At 31.4% G+C, this 21,605-nt stretch overlaps 2 protein-coding genes across 2 annotated transcripts in view; one reads left to right on the top strand and one right to left on the bottom strand.

Annotated features, from left to right (window-relative positions):
- Positions 1-21,605, bottom strand: part of LOC129231599 (nuclear receptor-binding protein-like) — a 95,339-nt gene that overhangs the window by 19,180 nt on the left and 54,554 nt on the right. The gene's annotated exons all lie outside the window — the stretch shown is intronic.
- Positions 1-21,605, top strand: part of LOC129231597 (ribosomal protein S6 kinase 2 beta-like) — a 31,360-nt gene that overhangs the window by 774 nt on the left and 8,981 nt on the right. The window contains exons 2-12 of the mRNA XM_054865956.1: positions 888-948; positions 8,264-8,317; positions 9,102-9,242; positions 9,993-10,074; positions 11,534-11,614; positions 11,717-11,796; positions 14,633-14,739; positions 16,749-16,926; positions 19,136-19,206; positions 19,358-19,446; positions 21,388-21,555. Coding sequence (XP_054721931.1) covers positions 888-948; positions 8,264-8,317; positions 9,102-9,242; positions 9,993-10,074; positions 11,534-11,614; positions 11,717-11,796; positions 14,633-14,739; positions 16,749-16,926; positions 19,136-19,206; positions 19,358-19,446; positions 21,388-21,555 — 1,112 coding nt within the window. The remainder of the gene's footprint in view (positions 1-887; positions 949-8,263; positions 8,318-9,101; positions 9,243-9,992; positions 10,075-11,533; positions 11,615-11,716; positions 11,797-14,632; positions 14,740-16,748; positions 16,927-19,135; positions 19,207-19,357; positions 19,447-21,387; positions 21,556-21,605) is intronic.

Here is a 21,605-nt window from a genome sequence, read left to right as displayed (position 1 = left end):
TAGTATTGCTTCCCTTCTTCATTCTGAGTTTATGATTTAAGAGTAATTCGAAATCTATTGAAAAAATACCTAAACTTTTATAAAAATGCAAAAGAAATATGGGTAGTTTTTTTTAAAAAATTCAGTATCATATTTACAATATGTAATGAACATTTATATCTTAAAATCATGATCTAAACTAGTTGTGGAAAGTTTTTCTTTTTTTCGTACGTAAATAATTTATTTGTGTAAAATATTTTCCGATATTATTTTAATGTAGTTATTTTGAATGTATTTTCTATTCTAAGAAACTGAAGAATAAAGGAAAAGTTCCAGTGTTTCTTCAAGCTTATGTACTTACATTTCCTTTGTTGTATGTATAATGCTAGAGCATTTTTTTTAAATTTCAGTTAAATTTCTAAATTTTAATGCTAAAAAGTGATTTTGGTTTTTGTTTATAGAATCTTGATTATATATAGAAATTTTTTTTCTTCTTTAAAAGTAATTTACATATTCATGAATAGAAAATTTCAAATTTGTTCTAACATTGGAAATTTGTCTTAATAAAATACAATTTAAAATTTAACTTATTTTTAAGACTATAAAGAAGAAAAACCCATTTCAAAAATGTATTTTTCATTCCTTTAGTGTATTTCTTTATTACATGGATTTAAATGAAGCTGTATAATTATTTACAAATTGCTTAGATTAGTATTAACCAAAGTAATGGGCTTTAAACCTGATTTTTCTTATTTCTAAGCTAAATTTTTATTTTGTTATGTTTTTTTTTTGCATGTAGCTATATTATTTTTTGTTAGCATTTTTATATATATTTTGCTGGTTTTGAAGTTTTATTGTTTTTGTTTTGCATGTTATTTGCTTACTTAAAGTAGTGCCTATAATTTCAGTTATTTGAGTAGCCAGAACTCTGCCATTACCAGTCCAACTACCTTTGATGACAAAATATACGTAAGAAGTTTTATTCCTTCTCGTTGAACTTTTTAAAACTTTTTTTGAACATTGAGGTGAGTTCACTTACATGCTTGCTCATCCGCACATTTTTCATGGGCTATACAAATCTCAGGCATGAAAACAGAGGGAAGGGGGGGGGGGGAGAATTGTGATATTTTATATAAGCGATCATAAATAGCCTAAAGCTGTGGGGCCATTTCACAGTATTTTGTCCAAATGTAAAGTCCGCAACATGACACTTCTTATGCCATAACTACTATTTGTTTTACTGTTTGATTAACACATTGTTTTATTTTGAGTTTATCTGTTGGTAGGAATAACTCAGAATAAAATGATATGCAAATCAAACAGTGAATTAAATAGTTATGGCAAAAAATGTCATGTTGCGAACTCTACATTTGGACAAAAAATCGTAAAATGGCCCTATGGCCAAAAGTGCTTTATAAAACAAATCTCCTCGTGCCTCCCCCCCCCCTTTCCAGGAATGGCACTCTCCAAAGGCAGAAGCTTGATCCACCCTTAACTCGATCATTATATGGCAGTCTTTGATCTTAGCCACTAGCATTATACATAATACTTTGTCATTCTGAGTATCTGGAAAAAAAAAAATGTTTGACTTACAGCATTGCTTCTATAGATAAGTTTAATGGTACTTTTCTATTATAGGTATATCTCTAGGCACATTTTAAATCTTAGAGATTATTTTTCACTGAATTCATTTCAGTTATGTTTTGTAAAAATTATGTAGAAATAATTGTGACAGTAAAAAATCTAAAAGAAAACCATTAAATAGTATGAAAAGTTCAAATAAAATACTCCGCTAGCTAAATAGTAAAAGCTTCCGTCAAAATATTAAGTAATTTGTCCTATATAACTAAATTAATTTCTATCAAAACTTCAATTTTGAGAAATTTCAAAGGCAGAGCCTACAAGCTTTCCCCCATCATAAAAGTCCCTGAACCTCTCCTCCTCTTAACATTAACTGTGTTAGTGAAAACTGCAATTTTAAAACTATAGTTTCGAACTTTTTCCGGGGAAGGAGTTCCTTTGGGAATGTTACACTTATGACTGTTGGTTCATATGGTTATTTCTTTTTCTCTGCTCAATGCAATTCTCTAAATTTGGTTGTGTGATACTAGTAATGACAGCCCCCCCTCTTTCCGTACAAAAATGTTGACCCTCTCTCTCTCTTGTTATATATACGTTTGAAAACAAATTGAATGAGTTCAAGAATTTTGAAAGTGTCAAGATCAAGATGTTTGTTTAACATTAGAGTGGTTAGCTTTGTTTTTTTTATCTAACAGCTATTTTGATATTTTTTACGAAGAAAAACTACCAAATACGATTCTGTTTCCCCATTGTGCACTGACTCATGGTATGATGCCTAAGATTACTATAAAGCAGATGTTGCAGTATAGAAGGTGCACTTGAGCTTACTGAAATGTAAATAAGAGGTGAGGACAGTAAACAGGATTTTTTTTTTTAATGGTTGAAGGAGGGCCCGCAAGTCATTATTTTGCCCTGGGACCCGGGTTGAGCTCTCGGCGGCCCTGAAAGCCAGTCAGTCCCACATGGATTGTTTCTATCTGCCAGGAAAAAAGAGCATTAGTGAGAATTCACTATCCTAGTTGGCTCTGTATCTTAAAATCCAGAGCTAATGTCAACTTTTTATGCTGATTTTCCTGTTTAGCGAGGCAAAATACTTCGTAAATAGCTATTTTTGAACCGGATGCATTTTTTGTGTTGACTAGTGTTATCAAAGCTATTGGCAAAATTCAAATTCAGGCATTTATTTATCCATTATTTTAAATCAAAAATTTTACAATTTAAAAAAAAAAATTCTGAGTCACAAAAATAGGACCTCGTAAAAAATATCAGTGATCATAAAAAGTAGTTCAAAAGAAAAAAAAAAAAGACTTTTCTGCTTACGTAGTTTTATTGTGATAACATTCCGTTTTCTGTTCACTTGTTTCCAATTTTTTTTAAGCTGGGTCAAAAACTTGAATCTGCCGCCCTTTCTCATTTTCTTTCAAGTTTTTACATGAAGTATCAACTGAAAAAACAGAAATGGGATGATTTTGCTACCCAGGAGAAGGGCCAATGGCTTGCTCCTCCTAGTACATTGTAGTGCAGGTACATCATAAAATATTTTTTTTAAAGAAGCCATTGTGCTATAAAATGAGGGGTGAAAGAATCATGCTAATTAAAAACAAGTCTTGGAGATGGCATTGCTTTTACTGCTATCAGAGCTGCTAATAGTTAATTTATGGCTGAAACTCATAGTACTTTCAGAGCTAACATGCAAGTAAATTTCCTTAAATATTAAAACTTGGGAGTTGAATTTTGTTTTTGATTTTTTTAAATTGAAAGCTGCAAAACTTTTGCCCATATTGTTTTAATGCCCCAACTGAATCTGTGAAATAAAGATGATATTTTCCACATATTTAAATACTTCAGGTAACTATAAGTAATAATTTGTTCAAAAGGATTGCTCTACATTATGTTTTTTTAGAAATTGTTTTTACAAATCTCAAGGAAAAAGGTTACAAATAAAAAGGTACAGTGGAACTGCAATTTTACATTTTGGGAATGACCTCTCACAGTTAATCTCTTGTTCAAGAATTATTGAAATTTGGCCCATTACATCGCCGACATCTTTCTGAATTTTTAAGATGTAAAACTGAAATTTTATTATGAGTTGTGGGATCTACTTGGTTTTTTAATTATGATAGCTATCGTTCATGCATGCACAATGTAAAATTAATGGCTTTAAATGTACAGCTTTCATCAAATGTTCATTATTTTGATTTCAAATTTTAGTTTTTTACTTCTTGTATGCTGTCAAGTTTTCTTAAGATTCCATGGAAAACTTTCCATATCATGAACAAAAAAACCTTCAAATAATGTTCATAGTTTTGAACTTATATCTATGTGAATATCAGTTATATTTTCTTGAAAGTAAAATAAATGTCCATGTAGTAAGCTAACTAATTTCTGAAATTTACAGCTTAATCCAAGTTTTTTACGATGAGGGATGACCAAAAAACATTTTTGTTTTCCTCAATTTGTTGAACCCCTAAATGCATGGGTGATTTAATTTTTATTGGAAACTAACATCCAGTGCATACCTTTTATGTGACAATAGTACGGTGCAAATAGGCCGAAAAAAGGCCTAACCTCAACATCCAAAGTAAAAGTTTCCCGTCAACTCCAAACTGTTGTATACTGTCCACATATTGTTTGGTAAAAAGTTACACCGTTTTCAGCGTCGGGTTTTGGGGGGAGGGGGGGAGAAGTTGGTAAATTAGTACTTTTTATCAGTTTTTTCCGAAATATTTAGAAAACTATGGTATTTAGCGCGAAAAGTTAAATATACAAAATAATCTACACTAAATTACGAACAAAATGGTCCTAAACATTATTTTGTTAAGTGAACGGTTGCAGAGCTACCCTAGGTGAAAAGTAGAAATTTTTCGTATTTTTTTAGATTTTTTCGGAAAAAAAATTCATTATCACTCTGGAAACTAATTTTTTGTATGAGGAGTGTTTTGTAAAAGCAAATTGCGATTTATGGGGCCGGTGGTATGTTTGTGATTAGCCCTTGAAGGAACGACAACCTCACCACCTACTCAAGGGGCTCTACTTTTAAGGGAAAAGAAGCATTCATGGACCATGGTTATATAAATCTGCGGCACGTAGAAACCCAAACTTTCTCTAGACAATGCCGCAAAAAGAATGAATATATTTTAAACATAGATGATTTAAAATTATAAAAATTCAAAACAATTATGATTTATAGTTATATCATTTTTAATAATAACATTTTTATAAGTGCAGCTTTGGAAGATTTTTCTTTAGAAAATAGGCATAGTTGCCTGTATATTGCAACCATATTTTATCAAACTTTTTGACGTTCGTAAACTGAGTTTAATACTAATATTTAATAAAAATGTAGAACGTTGAATGCGCCATATTGTGATGTAAAGTATTCACCAGGATTCAGTCTTCTTCAAGCGTACCACCGTCCTTTTCTAGATTTTCGTCTATGATATTAGTGCCCCTGTTATTACTTCCTAGACCTGAGCAATTACTGCACATACTTGAGCAGTTTAGACCACTACTTCTGCACTCGCAGTTATGGACGCATTCGGCTTTTTAAATGCGCACTATGAGGGAAAGTAATTCCTAGGGAGTTGCAAAAGGCATTGTTATAATTGGTCTCAGGCATTCACCAATCTTCTTCCACCCCCACTGGAGGTAAATTCCTTTCCTCATCCAGCCGCTGCTGAACCTGGTGGTAGGTTCTATATGAAGGCTGCCTGGTAGCTGTTGAAGTGAGGGTGGTAAGCCAACTTGTGAACAATGAATGTATGGGCTGCTTTGCAATAGCCTGCAAGTACCACTGGTAGCGAAAGTTATCTAGATCTTCAGTATTCTTTGCTCCAAACATCGCAAGAAAGAAATACTTTCCTGCGTCAGCCACCACTCTGGGATCAGCTTTGGAATCGTTAAAGATTTAGAAGCTTCGTACGAAGAGCGTTGTTGGCTTACACTTTCCTATACGGTGAAATGTTTCCCTTCTTGTAGAAAGATGGTACATTGTCACATCCTGTGAAGGGGTATATTGCAAAGAGTACACCCTTCATATCTCCAATTCTTCGCTGAATGTCCAAAACAGTGCACACCTTCTCCTGCTGATTGCCTTTCTTTGGTACCACCATTTTCAATTTGTTTTCTGATGGTGTGTGAACATTCAACAAGACTAATAAGTCCATGTCATCACCGATCACACAAGCTTCAACTCCATTCTTAGCTTTATCGATCGCTGTTAAAACTATAAATAAGTCATCGTCACCCGATGCTTGATAAACTGTGCAACTGCTTCTTTGCAAGTACATTGTCAGGAGAGAAATTAGGCCCATTTTGTTCTTAGTGTTAGCTAGAAATTCACTTTGGTTGATAGTTACATCGATTGAGTCTTCAACTTTGACTTAAATGTTAGTAGTAGCACGTGATCTACATAATTGTTCTTCATCTTTTGTGGTTCCTTGCTCGTATTCATGAAAAACAAGTTGCTGGCCTATAATGAGCAATTACGGAATTTATGTATTGCTCGCAAATCTGTCTGAAGGTAGCTGCGAAACGTCAGAAAACACGATGAAGAAGGTGATCTTCATCAATGATATAGGATGCTTTTTCTAAATAAGGGGTGACCGATGATTCATTTGAATCTGGAATAAAAACAGACACCACTAGGAGATTTGCTCCCCTTCCTTATCAAACCTGATTTGTCGAACAAGGGTGGAGGATATGCACGTAATTCGAATTAAAATAAAGTCGAACCCGCTTATTAGAATATCGGCTAAAAGAATATCCCGCTTAATATAATACATTTTCAGTGTACCAAACCAATGTAATGTGGTTATTTTTATCTCGGTTTTTGGAATATCCCGCTTATTAGAATATTTTTTCGTGGCAAAATGGCTATTCACTTAAGCGTGTTCGACAGTATTTCTTAGTCTCTCATATTTTCTTACCGTGCACACCATCCGATGTGAGAGAGTATTAGGCAAGAGTGCACGTGGACTCCAGTAAAATTTTTTTGAAGGCAGTGTGAAATTTTCTGAAAGTATGAGGAAGCTAAATCCTTCTCCTTCCCCAGTAAAAACTTTTCAAATATGCATACAAAAATCATTTAAATCATGGATGAAAATTATTTTTAAAGTTTTTTTTTAAAATAATTTTTCAGTTTAAGAATGTGTTGTCAACCCAAAAGTTTTGGAATTTTCTAAAATTTCGAATCACAAAACCCCTGGTATTAGGGTTCACATACAGTGGTGTTGTTAATTGTCATAGACTTGGTAATAGAGGCTAGAGACTGAACAGCTAACTTTCTTTTCAAGTGTATCTGTGAATCTTTTGTTCTCAATCTTTCTTGAAACTAACTTCAAGTGCTTTATCACAGTTCACGCAAATTGCAGAAAACCGGTTCTCGTTCCCAGTATTTCTACGTTTCAAACCCCATGTGGTGCCTCTTAGTTTCTTTTAGACTAGAATACGATTGTACAATATTACTTTTTAATAAAATTGCTTAGTTATTTCTGTTTACGTAGTAGTTAAAATTGCATTTTCCAAAAAATCTTTAAAATGCGAAAATTTTCTACTTTTACACCAGCCGTAACTCTGGAACCGTTCACATAACAAAATAATGTTTAGGACCATTTTGTTCGTAATTTAGTGTAGATTATTTTGTATATTGCACTTTTCACGCTAAACACCATAGTTTTCTAAATATTTCGAAAAAACTGATAAAAACTACTAATTTACCAACTTCTTCCCCCCCCCTCCCCCCAAAACCCGACGCTGAAAACGGTGTAACTTTTTACCAAACAATATGTGGACAGTATACAACAATTTGGAGTTGACGGGAAACTTTTACTTTGGATGTTGAGGTTCATGTCTAATTGCACTGTACTACAAAGGCTACAGAACAATTGAAAGGGTCAGTGGATAAAGGTGTTAACTCACCAAATCATATGTTGAAATGTACGTAAACACTTTTAACCACTCTAAAAAACTAGCGGTTTTCTCATGGGTGCCCATATGGAAAATTTTAAGGGGGGGGGGGCTCAGATATTTTCCCCATGGTTTAGCAGGATATTTTCCCCATAGAACACGATTTCAGTACAGATTAGAGTTATTAAAATTTGATATTTTTAATAACTTATTCACTATAAGCTGGAAAAGAAATGTTTTTTCATTTTTGCAAAGAAAAAAGTACCAAAAGCAAGGAAGTCTAATTTTAAAGGGGGCTTGAGCCCCTACTTTCCCCCTTATATGGGGGCCTGTTTATCATCCAGGATCTCTGGAAATACGCATAATAGGACTTCCAATGTTAGCTAATATGAAAAATAATCATTTAATGTCTGCTTCCATCAACAAAACTCTTTTTCAAGAAAGTTTCAGTTAACACCTTTATCCACTGATCCATTCAATTGGTCTCTTATTTTTCAAGAAATCTGTAAAAATGTGAATTTTTAAAAAGGTCCCAATACTTTTGGTGATATAGTGTGTGTAAAATACGTTAAAGAACCACCTCATGAATATTACTCAATTTTGATAAAAAGTGCTGATATGATGTTTGTGCTTAGCACAGCAGTATATCTTATTTTCCACATGAATTTTTCATGTATTGTTTTTCTGTTGAAATTTTATTGCAATTTTCCTAAGGACAATTTTATATGTTTGTATCTTAATCCCTACTACTTGCTATCTTATTGTTTTAACCTACTATTTCACTGCTATTTTTCAGACTCCCCAAGTTGATAATATGGCAGCAGATGAAACTTTTGATGATGTTCCTCAAGTAAGTAATTAAAAAAAAAAAAAAAAATACTCTTTTGCTGGTTCCACTAAACAATAGAATGGCTAGATGGGTCAAATGATTAAGAATATGAAATGACTAAAAAATTAATAAGAATTTAATTGATAAATATTCCCTCCCCCCCCCCAAAAAAAATCATCCATTTATCTTTTTATTTCTTTGCGAATTCGTTGCATACCTTGATTTATTTCAAATGTATTGTTTGTACTGCAAATATCTATAAATAATAAGTTTAAAAAAAGTTAGATTTTTTCATTAAATGTGAGAAGCTATGTATAGCTTAGAACAGGGATGCCCAACATTTTTCTACCAAAGGGTCACACCTCATATTAAAGTGAGTGTATTAAGATAGCAAACACAAAAAAATTTAAAATAAAATTTTTAAAATAAAATGGGAAAATATTGAAAAGGAAAGAAAATTAAAAACCAATAATTGTTGTTATCAGCACCTAATGCTTCTTTTATTAATTGCAATTGTTTTTCAGAAAACAATTTCTGAAAATTTGTAACATTGTCATTTCTCATGCTTTTTAATTTGTAACATTCAAACGGAACAATGGACTACACGGATCAGCTTTGCAGGTCATAGTTTGAACACCACTGGCTTAAAAAAATAATTTGAAAATATTTGGTATTGTAAAAATCATCCTTACTTTTGGGGTCTTGTAATAAATGATATTTTTATACAAATATAGGGTCAAAAACTCCTTTTTAATTTAGTTAATTTGTAAATAAAAGGCTATTTACGTATTGAAATTCTATCTAGGCTGAAGACATGGATACAAATGAGGTAGTGGAAGGCCTACATGAAATTGAACTGACCAACATTACAAAAGAAGGCTACCCTAAAGGGGCTCCAGATCAGTTTAAACTTCTTCAAGTTCTTGGCCAAGGCTCATTCGGAAAGGTATTTTCATGAAAATTAATTTAATGCATTAATAGACCTTTTCTTATAATGGCTATTATCTTAAAATGATTTCAAACATTTAAAGAAAAATAAAATTTAAATACTTGACTCATTATGTATATATGATTTTTAAAATTATTTGACTGTACAATATTTAGTAGTATCATAACGTACCAAATATTACATGCTAGGAGGAAGAGATGGTGCTTTGAGAATTCCTTTTCAGTGTATATCATGTTTTATGTTCTATTTCTGTTGATATATCCCCAACAGGGAACAGGGGGGGGGGGGCATTTTTTAAAATACATAATATCAATGGCTAATTGACTCTGAAATCAAATTAGTGCAAGTATCTGATTTCAAGAAGTAGTTGCAGTAAGAGAGATTCTTTGTGAAACCAGGTAGGTTAGACATCAAGCTTATCAACTATTTTCTGGTACTATAATTACATAGTTGAATAGCTTGAGTCTGTATATGGAACATGCTAGTCTGGGACATACTCGAACAGAAGTGGGAATACTTACAGCAAAAGAGATGGGCTTAGCGTTGCTGAGTCTTATTAACAAAATACTTTTAAATGCTTAACGTAGTTTTTAAATGTAAGTGATTAGCTTATAGATTTTTTTCGTTTATTTTTATTTTTATTTATTACTATGAATATCATATCATGTGATAAAAAAGCAGTTACATATTTTGTACTAAACTATATTTCATTAGTAATTAACATGTTCCAAAAATGTATTATTTTAGGTATTTTTAGTCAAAAAGACTGTTGGTCCAGATTCTGGTAGTTTATATGCTATGAAAGTCTTAAAGAAAGCTACATTAAAAGGTATTATTTCTAGTTTAGGTATTATCTGCATCTTTTTTTTTTGAATATATATTTATTTTTACAACACTAACCTTCAGAATTTGAGCTGTACCATGATTTCTGACATTTGAAAATTGTTTCCTGTGTATTTGTTGGCACTGACTTTTTTTCAAACAAAACTTTCCCAGAAAAATATGCATGTTTCAACACTCAAATTTATGATTGAAAGCTAGATAATGATAAGAAATTCTCTTCATGACTTGAACCGCACTTTTCTTCGCTTGCGGGGTCATTTTCTTGGAATAGTTGAAGACTATAGGAATACTTAAAATGTCCTTTCTGACTCAGAAAAGTTATTTTGTCCTTTTGAGTACATTATGAAAAGTGCTTGGTATTTTTTAAGAAATTCTGTTATTTAATATTGTTTTGTGACTGCCAATTTTCAGTTTTGTGAAGCTGCTGATTTTATTTCTTGGTTTTTGTGAAAGTACAGATATTAAAATAAGATTTTTGTGAAGGTATCACAAAACAGCGGTAAAATCAGCCTGTAGTGGGTCCTGCTGTACCTTGTTTTATTTGCATTCAGCCTGAATTGATCACAATTTGTTTCAATCTTAGGCTCACTCTATCCTATGGATTTGTTTGACAGCCAACTCTTATTATCGTTTTCTTTAAGTTAACATAAAAAGGCTTAAAGTCTTGATGAGAGTGACTCTGGAGTTGTTTGTGCCCCTCATTGCTACATCAGTTGCATTCAAAATTCTTCTTTCATGATTTCTCATTATATTTAAAAGTCTTAAGTGGTCGTTGATTTCTTATATTTTCCCATTAGTTATTGGATATTTTTACAATTTGTTATTTTTCTGGTTTCTGTTTTTGTAAATTGCTCGATAAAATGATTTTAATTTGTTAATTTGTTGTTGTTATAAATATGATTATTTCTTTAAACTTGGTATCATGCTATCATATTAGTAGATTGACAAACCATATACAGTATAACACCAGTTTAACAATTGTCAAGGGACTGGAAAAAGTTAATGTTAAATCAAGGATATCGTTAACTCAAGGAACATAGAAATTCAATGCAATCGAATCCGGACCAGTGAAGTGTATCATTAAATTGAGGAAATCGTTAAATCGAAGTTATACTGTAGTTATTCATTTCAAAAATGCATGCCTGAAATGAAAAAAGTTTTTGTTGTCATAGTTGTTGCACATTACTTTGAAAGGAACAAAAAGAATTTTATGTTGATTTTTTTTTTTTTTAAATTTTAAAGCAATGCTGTAAAATCTGAAAAATATTGCTAATGTTGTTTTACTGATGAGTTGAAAAAACTAAGTTAGGCATTTTTGCAAGAATTATATTTAAAATTCATCATGTATGTTTAAATGTATTTTTTGTTTTTCCTTTTGATGACTTTGTTACAAAACATTTTAAAACTTTAGAACAATAACAAAATAAACAATATTTATTTTGTAGTTAGAGACAGAATGCGAACAAAAATGGAAAGAGACATCCTAGCTGATATTCGACATCCATTTATTGTCAAATTGCATTACGGTAAGTGTAAATGGATTACTGTTCTGATATGTGACTGTTTAGGTTATGCTGTATACATCAAGTTGGGAAAGCATTTTTAATACAAATACTATTTATTTTCAGCCTTTCAAACAGAAGGGAAATTATATTTAATCCTGGACTTCTTAAAAGGAGGAGATCTATTTACCAGACTTAGTAAAGAAGTAATTTATAAGTTTTTCTTTTCTAAATTACTGAATTTTCTGATGTTCTAACTTTTTTTGTTTTACAATAATTTTAACCAATGGTTTATTATTAAAGTTGTTAAATTATTGTGTTTTTCTGATGTGCTGTTGAATAGCCATATCATACAAAAGTGGTATTATGAGTACAAAGTGTGTGACATCAAGCATGGTTCCAAAAAAAGAGAGGGAATCATGGGGTCCTGACTCCCTCCCCTCCCCCTCCCCAAGCGACCAAATGCAGCCTAAATCTGAGTTTTGGAGAGTTGTGTTTCAAAAATTTGACCCCGTTTCATCTAATTGTGCCCCAAAAATTGCACTTTAACCCCCCTTCCGATACTAACTACTCCAAAACCAGAAACGAAACTGGATCCGCCCTTGTGTTACATAACTTAAAAATTATAACGATGTATGCTTGAGAAATTTTGCAACAATGTTTGTGACGAGTTGATATCTTAGAAATTCACAGAATAATAAATTTTTCTTTCTTTAGTGTTAAATATAATGTATTTTAACAATGTTGGAATTGACGTCTGTATTACTTCTTCAAAATTATATAACATTTTTCAGTGCCTTCTCAAAGACAGTTACTGAATTTTAAGTACTGTTTGTTTGCACAAACCTTTTGTGTCAGGTCACCAATTCTTAATTTAATTAAACTCAAGGCAAATCAGTACCCACTCAATTTTTTTTTTTCATTTAAAAATAAGTTTTGAGTCATCTCAAATGATGTCAACTTTTACATTCAACTTTAAAGCACAAAATTTATTAAACATTAAGAAAGTTTTGAGTTTTTTTGCATAATACAGTAGATTTCTGTTTTTGGGATTCTCATTTATCCAGGACTCCATGTTATCCGGAACAAATCTCTAGTGGTTTTAAAAATTTTAGGTCCACATAAATAGTTTTAAATTATTATAGCATAAACATTAGTATAAGTATGCTGAACATTTGCTTTTTAATTTAGTTAAGTGTACAGCCTCTTTTTGCATAGATTGTGCAATAAATTATGTTAAACTATCAAGCACCACATTATCTAATCTATGATGATAAAGCGTTACATTGACCATGCTTTATTCAAACAACACACATGTTTAAATCATAAGACAGGGGCCTAATTCTTTGTTAAGAAATTATGTGAAAAATTGTGTTGATTTTTAAAAAAGCTGTTAAAGCAGTTCAATACAATTTTGTTGCAACCTACGGTTTTGTGTTGTAATGCTTGTGAAGTCTGCTTATTTAGGATTTTGAGTAGTTTATTACCTATACAATCCGGATTACCTGAATTTTTCATCATCCTGATTGCCTTTGGTCCCAGTTAGTCCGGATGAAAATTTACTTTAAATTGAATGAAAACATTATTGATTTGTTTTTTTATTTTGGGAAGAGGGATTCAAAATAAGTTACAAAAATTAATATTAAAAATATCGTTAAAGTTCATCTTGTTTGTATTTTTAATTTTCCTTTTTTTGTGAGTCTATTTAAATGACCCACAAGCTGCTAGTGCTTGTAATGACATTTTAATCTGCTAATACCGCTTTTGCTCTTTCCCAAGTATTCAATAATACCTGTGAAATATTATAACTAGTAATAAAGGAGAGTTTTTCATGTAATTTTCTCCATAGTAGTCAAAAGCATTTTAGTTGCAAAAAATTATTTTTGTTTAAAAATTCCAATCCAATTTCTCTTTAACAAGCACATGACTTATTCCTTCATTGTTTCCAATTTCTGTAGTTTTATGTTATTCCTTTCATACTAATAATTAAAATGTAATTACAAGTCTCCATTGAATACACGTTCGAAAGAGGAATTTCACTTATTAATTTGTTTTCACATGTGATGCAGTAAGAAGCTAAAGGATGGTAAGTGCCAAAGTTAAAAGTTTGGAGATAATCAGTACAAATGGTAGAAGAGCCTATCTTCTGTTTTAGGGCAGGAAATGGTACTAATAGCTTTGGTGGGTGCTGCTATACAGCATGAATTAGAAGAGAAAAAAATCACTGAAAGTCAGGATCTGATCTTTAAACTTGTTTACTCAACTTTAAAAAGTCCACTGACATCCCTTTGCTTCTTACGGCCTCATATGGTAGCTGCTTTTTTTTCTGAATTAAATATCATTTTGTGTGCACCTACTAACTAAGAACATATAAAAACTAAGAACATATGTGAAGAAAAGCATCAATTTATGTAAAGTGTTAAAATAATTTGCTCTTGTTTCATATGTTAATGTTCACCACTAGTATATTTTTCCATAGAAGACTGATTTGAAGTGTGTGTGCAAAGTGCTGAAATGGATATTTTTTCTCTGTTGCCATTGTATCGGAGAATGTTTTATGCTCCTAACATATGATGTAATTGTTTCCTGTTTCTGCTTTTAGACTTAATTTTCAGTTCACACTTTCAGTTGACACGTTATGCAAATTTGTTTTTGTTTTGAGGAAAAAAGTTTGAATTTAGCTTCAAGTTGTAGATTATTTATAATTTTCTTTGCATACCAAGGTGCATTATTCTAATATCCTCCTTGATTATGTCCCTAGTAATTAATCATCCTCTACTTAATGCCTTGCTAAAATATGCTTTCCAATTGCATGTACATTTTAGCTACATGTTTGATGCTTTTTTTGTACTTCATACCTTTATATGTTCTTTAACTTTATTGTTTCAACTCAGTTTAACTCTTTTGAAACATTTTCTATTTGATTACCAATCATTCCTTGTTGATTTAGTTATTGCTATATTTTTGAAAGAATTTTAGTGAATGTTTTGTGTTCTTTTGATAACTGCTGTCAATAATATTCACTTACAATTTTGATATTAGGTTATGTTTACTGAAGAAGATGTTAAGTTTTACCTTGCTGAATTAGCCCTTGCATTAGATCACCTGCATAGTTTAGGAATTATTTATAGGGATCTGAAGCCAGAAAAGTAAGTGTAATGTGAAATTGAAGTAATTTGATTATTTAATCATTTAGTAATATATAATGTAAAAGCACTTGTTTTTGCTAGGCTTTAATTTTTGTGATTTTTGCGAGCTCGTCGAAATTGCAAAAAGTTAAGCCTTGCAAAATATTTCATCTTTACATACACAACCTACTTCCAGTTTTGTATGTATGAAATTTGGGAAATTTTATTTAATATTGCAAAATTAATCTTATAACATCACCAATATTTTCATTTCCGCAAAAGTTACAGTTTGCGAAAATGAGCACTTTTTCAGTACACAACTACCACTTTCTGCCAAAATATTTGATCATTTCTACAAATTGTGAAAAAAAAAAGGTGGGGATTTAGGTTTAATTATTGCAATTTAATGTGTATCAGAAATTAAAATACCAATGATAAGTAAAGAAAATTTTCAACAGATCATCTTAAGGCCTCTATATATTTACCAGTCGGCGCATCAGCTTAAGTTTGGCCAAGAATGCATGTTTGAGTGGTTGTCTTATCTAAAAAGTAATCACATTTGGTTATTCTTCACTGCGGGGGATTACACTGGTAAACAAAGATTTTGTTACATGAAACATTTATATTGACCTAAGGGTAATTTTTGACGCTGATTTCAAATATTCACTTGGAATTTTTTCATCACCCACAGTTTTTGTGTAATCATAGGTTTTAACTTATTTGTTTTTTCCCATGATTTCCTGTACCACTTAATGATAAAAACTAATAGACTGGTAAACAAAGACTTTGTTTAATGAAACATTTATGATTTTTCTAGGGTAATTTTTGATGCTGATTTCAAATATTCAATCAGGTTTTTCCCGTCACCTGCAGTTTTGTGTAATTATAGGTTTTAAGTGATTTATTTTACCCGTGTTTTCCTACATCACATAATGATAAAAACTTATAACTAACAATTAAAATCTTGTCATAAAGGCAAAAAATGTTAAGATAGTCAGGTTTGTTGGTACTGCAGTGGTAACATGGTAGTCAGTCTTAATGGCACCCCATTTTCGTGATATACGCTACTTGAATAGAATCATTTCTGTAATTTAATATTTGAATGCAAACATAATGAATTCATAGATTTTATTCTAAGGAACATGATTTAGTATACTGCAATAGTATTGACTCTGTGACGGATATGTTTGTATTTTAATGTCAAAAAGCCAGGACAGTCCATTTTTGTTTATGTTTCTTTACAAAATGATGTGTGCTGTAGTGAATTCATTACCTATAGAATCATATTTTGTTCTTCCTAAGTACCACTTAAGCCAATAGATTTTTCTTATAATGGCACAGTGCATCAGTAACCAGCTTGGTATCAATCCAGACTGATTGTTTGTTCATAAGTCATGTTCTCGGATTGAGTCGCTCATAGTTTTGCCATAGTTAATTTGGTTTGAGATTTTTTGTTTGCCTTTATTATTATTTGTTTTATTGTTTTTCAATTTATTAAAAATACTTTTAATGTAATGTATTTTTTCAAAAGTGGCTGATTGGTAACATGGTAAACAAATGTTTCATAAAAGGTATTGTGCAGAATGGCTGTGCATAGTTGAATCCAGTCTCTCTATCAGTGGTGTATTGTACAAACTATACATTTGCAATTACAATATTTCGTATGGTAGAATGACTGATATAGTTTGCCATCTGAAATTCACCTAAACACAAAACTTGTGTCTGGATTGGTTTTTCTTTGCATCAGTTTTCTTTGGTTACAAAAAAAGAAGAAAAGACGAATCAATTTCATCCATCGCTTTGTGAGTGTAGCAAATGAACTCTTTTTTAAAAGTTTATTTATTGCAGAGGTTTATGAAAGAGAAAGCTTTAAATATTTAACGTTGAAAATTCATTGTATCGTTAAATATTAATAAATAGAAATTATTCAAAATGAAAAATGAAATTCCTCATCTCATTGAAATGTTGTAATTATATTTGCAGTAATATTTTATAAACCTTGGACACTTTCAAGCATATTCTCTTTACAGTATACTCCTTGATGCTGATGGGCACATTAGTCTCACTGATTTTGGTTTATGTAAAGAAGCTCTTAGTGATCAAAAAGCATACTCATTTTGTGGGACTGTTGAATACATGGCGCCAGAAGTTATAAATCGAAAAGGGCATACTACTGCTGCAGACTGGTGGTCGTTTGGTGTATTAATGGTATTTTTGTTTTCTTGTTTTTTCTATTTCATAGTTGAATTGATTATTTCAGACGGGAATAAGTCCAACTAATACAACTTTTCAGTAATCAATAAAAAGTGATTTTTTGATTCAGAAATGAACTAAATTCTATGAAAATTTTTATGACTAATCTAGCCACAAGTAGGATCATTACCTTACCTTAAATTACTTTTCATTTGCGTCACTGAAATCAAGAAAAATTTTTTTTTAATTTGGACTTATGCCTTTTCTGCAATTAATATCCTGAAAGACTAGTTTAGAGTGATGAAAATGTAAATCAAGTGAAACAGATTTGTTTCAAACTGATTTTTGATAATAAAAAAATAACATAAAAAGTGACAAAAATAATTAGTGAAGTCCATATTCATAAATTCATTATCTTAAGAAAATACATCATTTTTTTTCCTCTTTCTTTCGTCTCGTTTCAGTAAAATAACATAGTAAATGCACATTTTGCAATATCTTGCAATATTTGTGTTTTCTGACGTTGGATTACTGATTTTTTGAATAGTAAATGACGTCTGGTGTAAAAAAAAAAAAAAAAAAAAAAAAAAAACTAAAACTGACAATCTGAGATAAAAAGGAAAAAATTTACATGTGTATAAAACTATATTTATATTCATATTGATCAAATACATTATCCAAATGTTGATAATTGAAATCATTTGTCGCCCAGTAGAATCTTATTCCAAAATCTCGATTTGGGAAATAAGTCCTCCTGAAAAATGAAGGGCACCTGTTTTAGCAGTTACAGATTTCATTGTTTTCAACAAATTTGACAGTGAATCTTGATTTAATTTTAAGATTTTACTTGTAAGAAATTGGATTTCACATGGTTATAATCTGTTATATCTTGTGAACATTCGCTTTACTGTCCCAAGATCCCGGTCCCAAAGGTCAAATGAATGTCCTCTCAAAGGAAAGTCATCAGTTGTGAAATTTCTTCAGTGTTATTTCTAGAAAAAGTCTCGTGCAGTGTTGTTCTTATTTTGACAAGCGCATATCTCACTGAAAGCATATAGATTTATCGCAGTTCCTATAGTGATGCTAATATAACCCCTGAGAAATTTGGCGAATTTCATTCTGATTCCGTGATTTCGAATCCCCTTAACCCTCTGAACTGACAAACCTACCATTACCGAAATTATGCTAGATCAAAGGAGTTATTTGTTTTTACTTTATTACGCCAAAAAATCTAGTTACTTTATGATCTTGTCATTGCGTCTTACTATTTCTTCCTTCACGTTTATTGCAAAAAGGGCATATGTCCGGGACTTATGCCCTTTCTGCACTAAACGAAAAATGTGACCCTTAAATAAAGTGCTATGTTGTACAAGCATTGACTTCCCTGTTACACTAGTCGATGTCTCTACATACAAATATGGGAAAATCACCACTAACTCAATTTTGAAAAAAAATTTGACTTATGCCCTTTCTGCAATAGTCGATTCAGTTCTCATCAATAAATATTTTTTCATTTTTGTATGAAAAATAAATTTAGTACTGTTTTCAATCAAAATTATGTGCCTTGAATTTAACTTATTCATTTTAATCATCCTTGAATCAATTTTGACTAGTTTCTTCTTGCTGTCTGTACATGATTAAGTTCATACATTTGCATGTATAGACTACTAAAGAATCCATTTGGACTAGTGCCAAGTATATTTTGGTGAATTTTGTAATGTCCTCTGTAGGGGGGAGCATATGTGTTCTGTAGGGGGGAGCATATGTGTTCTGTAGGGGGGAGCATGTCATATAGCTTAAAAGCAGCTTTGACCATAGAACTTATAACTTATTGAATCAAACACTTACACAAATTAGGAATAATATTTTCTATTTAAAATTCCACATGATTTCTTAAAATAAAATTAAAGGATCTTTTACAAGATGCTATTTTTTTTTCCTTGAAAACATTCTCAATTCAATGATACTTGAGTGTTGTGAAAGTCTGTATTTATTGTAGAAGTTAATGAAAATAAAAGCTTTAAATATTATTCACATTTAACATAAACAATTCATTTTATCATGTAATATTATCTTATAAAATCAATTCAAAATGAAAAATGAAATTCCTTTACTTGTTGAAAGTAGTGTTAGTATTGAAAATGCCACGTTTTTTTCATTTAATTTTAAGTTTTAGCTTAATTTGCTATTAAAGGAATTAATAATTGTTTTTTTCTTGCTTTAGTTTGAAATGCTGACCGGGGCCTTACCATTTCAAGGAGCAAATAGGAAAGAAACTATGATGCAAATTTTAAAGTAAATAAATTTCTTAAAACTATGTTAAAATGTTAAAATCCTTTTAAAAAAGTGGTCTCTTGTTTTTCATTAATGTTTCTATAACTGTATAAGGATTTTAAGAAATAAATCCTATATATTTGTTTAGAGTAAGACATGTTATGTGTTTCAGGGCAAAATTGGGAATGCCCCAATTTTTAAGTCCAGAAGCTCAAAGTCTGTTACGTGCATTGTTCAAGCGAAACCCTGCCAACAGATTAGGTAAGTTATGCCTGAAGTGCATTTTCATCATTGTACAGAAATCTGCATATTCTCTGTGTTTCTCATTTGTAAAAGTGAAGACAAATGTAAAAAAAAAAAATAATTTGAATTTTTGGCATCTTGAATTCAAATTATGTTTCTCGCAATCACGAGCGTGTGTGTTTGTGTAGGCGCATGTGTGTGGGTGCGTGGTTGCGTAAGTGTATGTATGCATGTGTGTGAGTGAGTGTTGTGTACGTGCGTGTGCGTGTAGGTGTTCGTGTGTGTGTGTGTGTAGGCGTTCGTGTGTGTGTCTGTGTAGGCGTTCGTGTGTGTAGGTGTTCGTGTGTGTGTGTAGGCGTTCGTGTGTGTGTGTGTGTAGGCGTTTGTGTGTGTGTGTAGGCGTTCGTGTGTGTGGGACATGGACGCCGCCGCCCAGCAAAAGTGGATTCCGGTGGACAGTGCTCAGGAGCAGCCGCGCCGCCGCCGGTGGACGGTGGTGCTGCAGGCCTGGTCCAAGCTGAAAAAGGAACCGTAACGCCAAAAACGGTCAAGTGAGAACAATAAGCAATCGTGATTGCTCAATAAAACCAGACTAGTAGCTAGATAGAAGGAATGTGGGGTTAAGTGAAATAGAAGAACAAAATGAAATGATAAAATATTTCCAGTTTCCTGTGCCACCTGTCTAACAATATTGTAACAATTTTGTAAACATATAATTGGTTTCAGTCAAAAAATAAATAGCTCAAGAGAGCAGGGAAAAAATATCATTAGTCATTTTCAAAATTTGACACATGTATTGTAATATTTTGTAAAAAATAAAAAGTAATTTTGTCATTATAATATTCTAAAGTTTTTTTAATTAGCATTTAAGTATTAATTGAGGTCTACTGGTGTTCAGGGCAGTACTTATTTATTTAATATTAGGATTCTTTTGATTTTAAGTATTTAATACACTTTGTCAAGTGGGGGGGGGGGGGGCATGCTGGGCAAAGTGAAATAGTTCATTTTGTTTACTTATTCATTTATTTATTTAGTCTGTTAAGTATCATTCATGAATTAACTGTTGTATATTCCTTCATTTGTTCACTTATTTATTTTTTCTTGTGTATTAATTAATTATTTTTATTTATTGTTTCACTATTTGTTTATTCATGCACTATTATTTGCTCGTTACTTGGATCAAAAATATTTTTAGTAGTCAAATAGAAAATATTTCTAATTTTTTGGAAAAATATTTTATTTTTCACATTGCCGCAGGAAGGGAAAAAAAGCGGCAAAAAAAAAGTGTGACATTTTTTTTGTTCGGTTTTCAAATTTATGGCTAAAAATTAAAAATATTTCTGTGAATACTTTATTATAAAATACATTGTTCTTTTCTTTGTTGATTTTCAACTAGGCTGACAGTGTTTTGTTCACTAACTTCATAAGTTCAATTTTATTAGTAAACTGTTTGTAGAAATATGGTGATAACATTTTTATTTCTAATTGAATTTCAAAAGAATTTTACTTTCATAACTCAAAACAATAATGTAAGAAATGAAAATTAACCAAAAGCTCTGAAAAATATGCAGAAGAATGAACAAACAAATTCAAAGGAAAAAAAAAGTGAGGAATATATTAGAAAAAATCAACTTAACTGTGTCAAAAAAATTTTTTTTGCTTCACAAGGGAGGGGGGTCCGTGAAGTTCGTAATTTTTCCGGAGGGGTCTGCGGAGTTCTGAAGTTTGGTAACCTCTGCTTTATGCTATTAAAAGAAAACTGTTAGCTATTATTTTAGATATAACTTCACAGCTGTTCAGCTCAACCATCATTTCATGTGACAGAAAAAAAAACTTAATCAAAATTATTTTGGGTAAAACACTCATTTTTGAATTTTAACAATATTTTGGGGTGGTTCAAACCTCCAAAATGACACAGTGAATTTGATTTCTCATTTTGTTTTGTTTAAACTTCTTTAGCTTCTGGCCCAAATGGAATTGAAGACATGAAAGTTCACCCATTCTTTGGGACAATAGATTGGCAGAAATTATATGACCGTGAAATAAAGCCGCCATTTATTCCAGCAGTTTCCAGGTCTGATCACACAGCTTATTTTGACAAAGAATTCACCACGCGAACTCCCGAAGGTATGTATTGTTGTTTAAATTATGAAAATAACGTATCAAGGTCTTTGTTA

Source organism: Uloborus diversus, chromosome 10 (genome assembly GCF_026930045.1).
Source record: "Uloborus diversus isolate 005 chromosome 10, Udiv.v.3.1, whole genome shotgun sequence".
In the NCBI taxonomy this organism is placed as follows: Eukaryota; Metazoa; Arthropoda; class Arachnida; order Araneae; family Uloboridae; genus Uloborus; species Uloborus diversus.
Note: the sequence above shows the minus strand (reverse complement) of the source record. Positions and strands in the feature narration are given on the sequence as shown.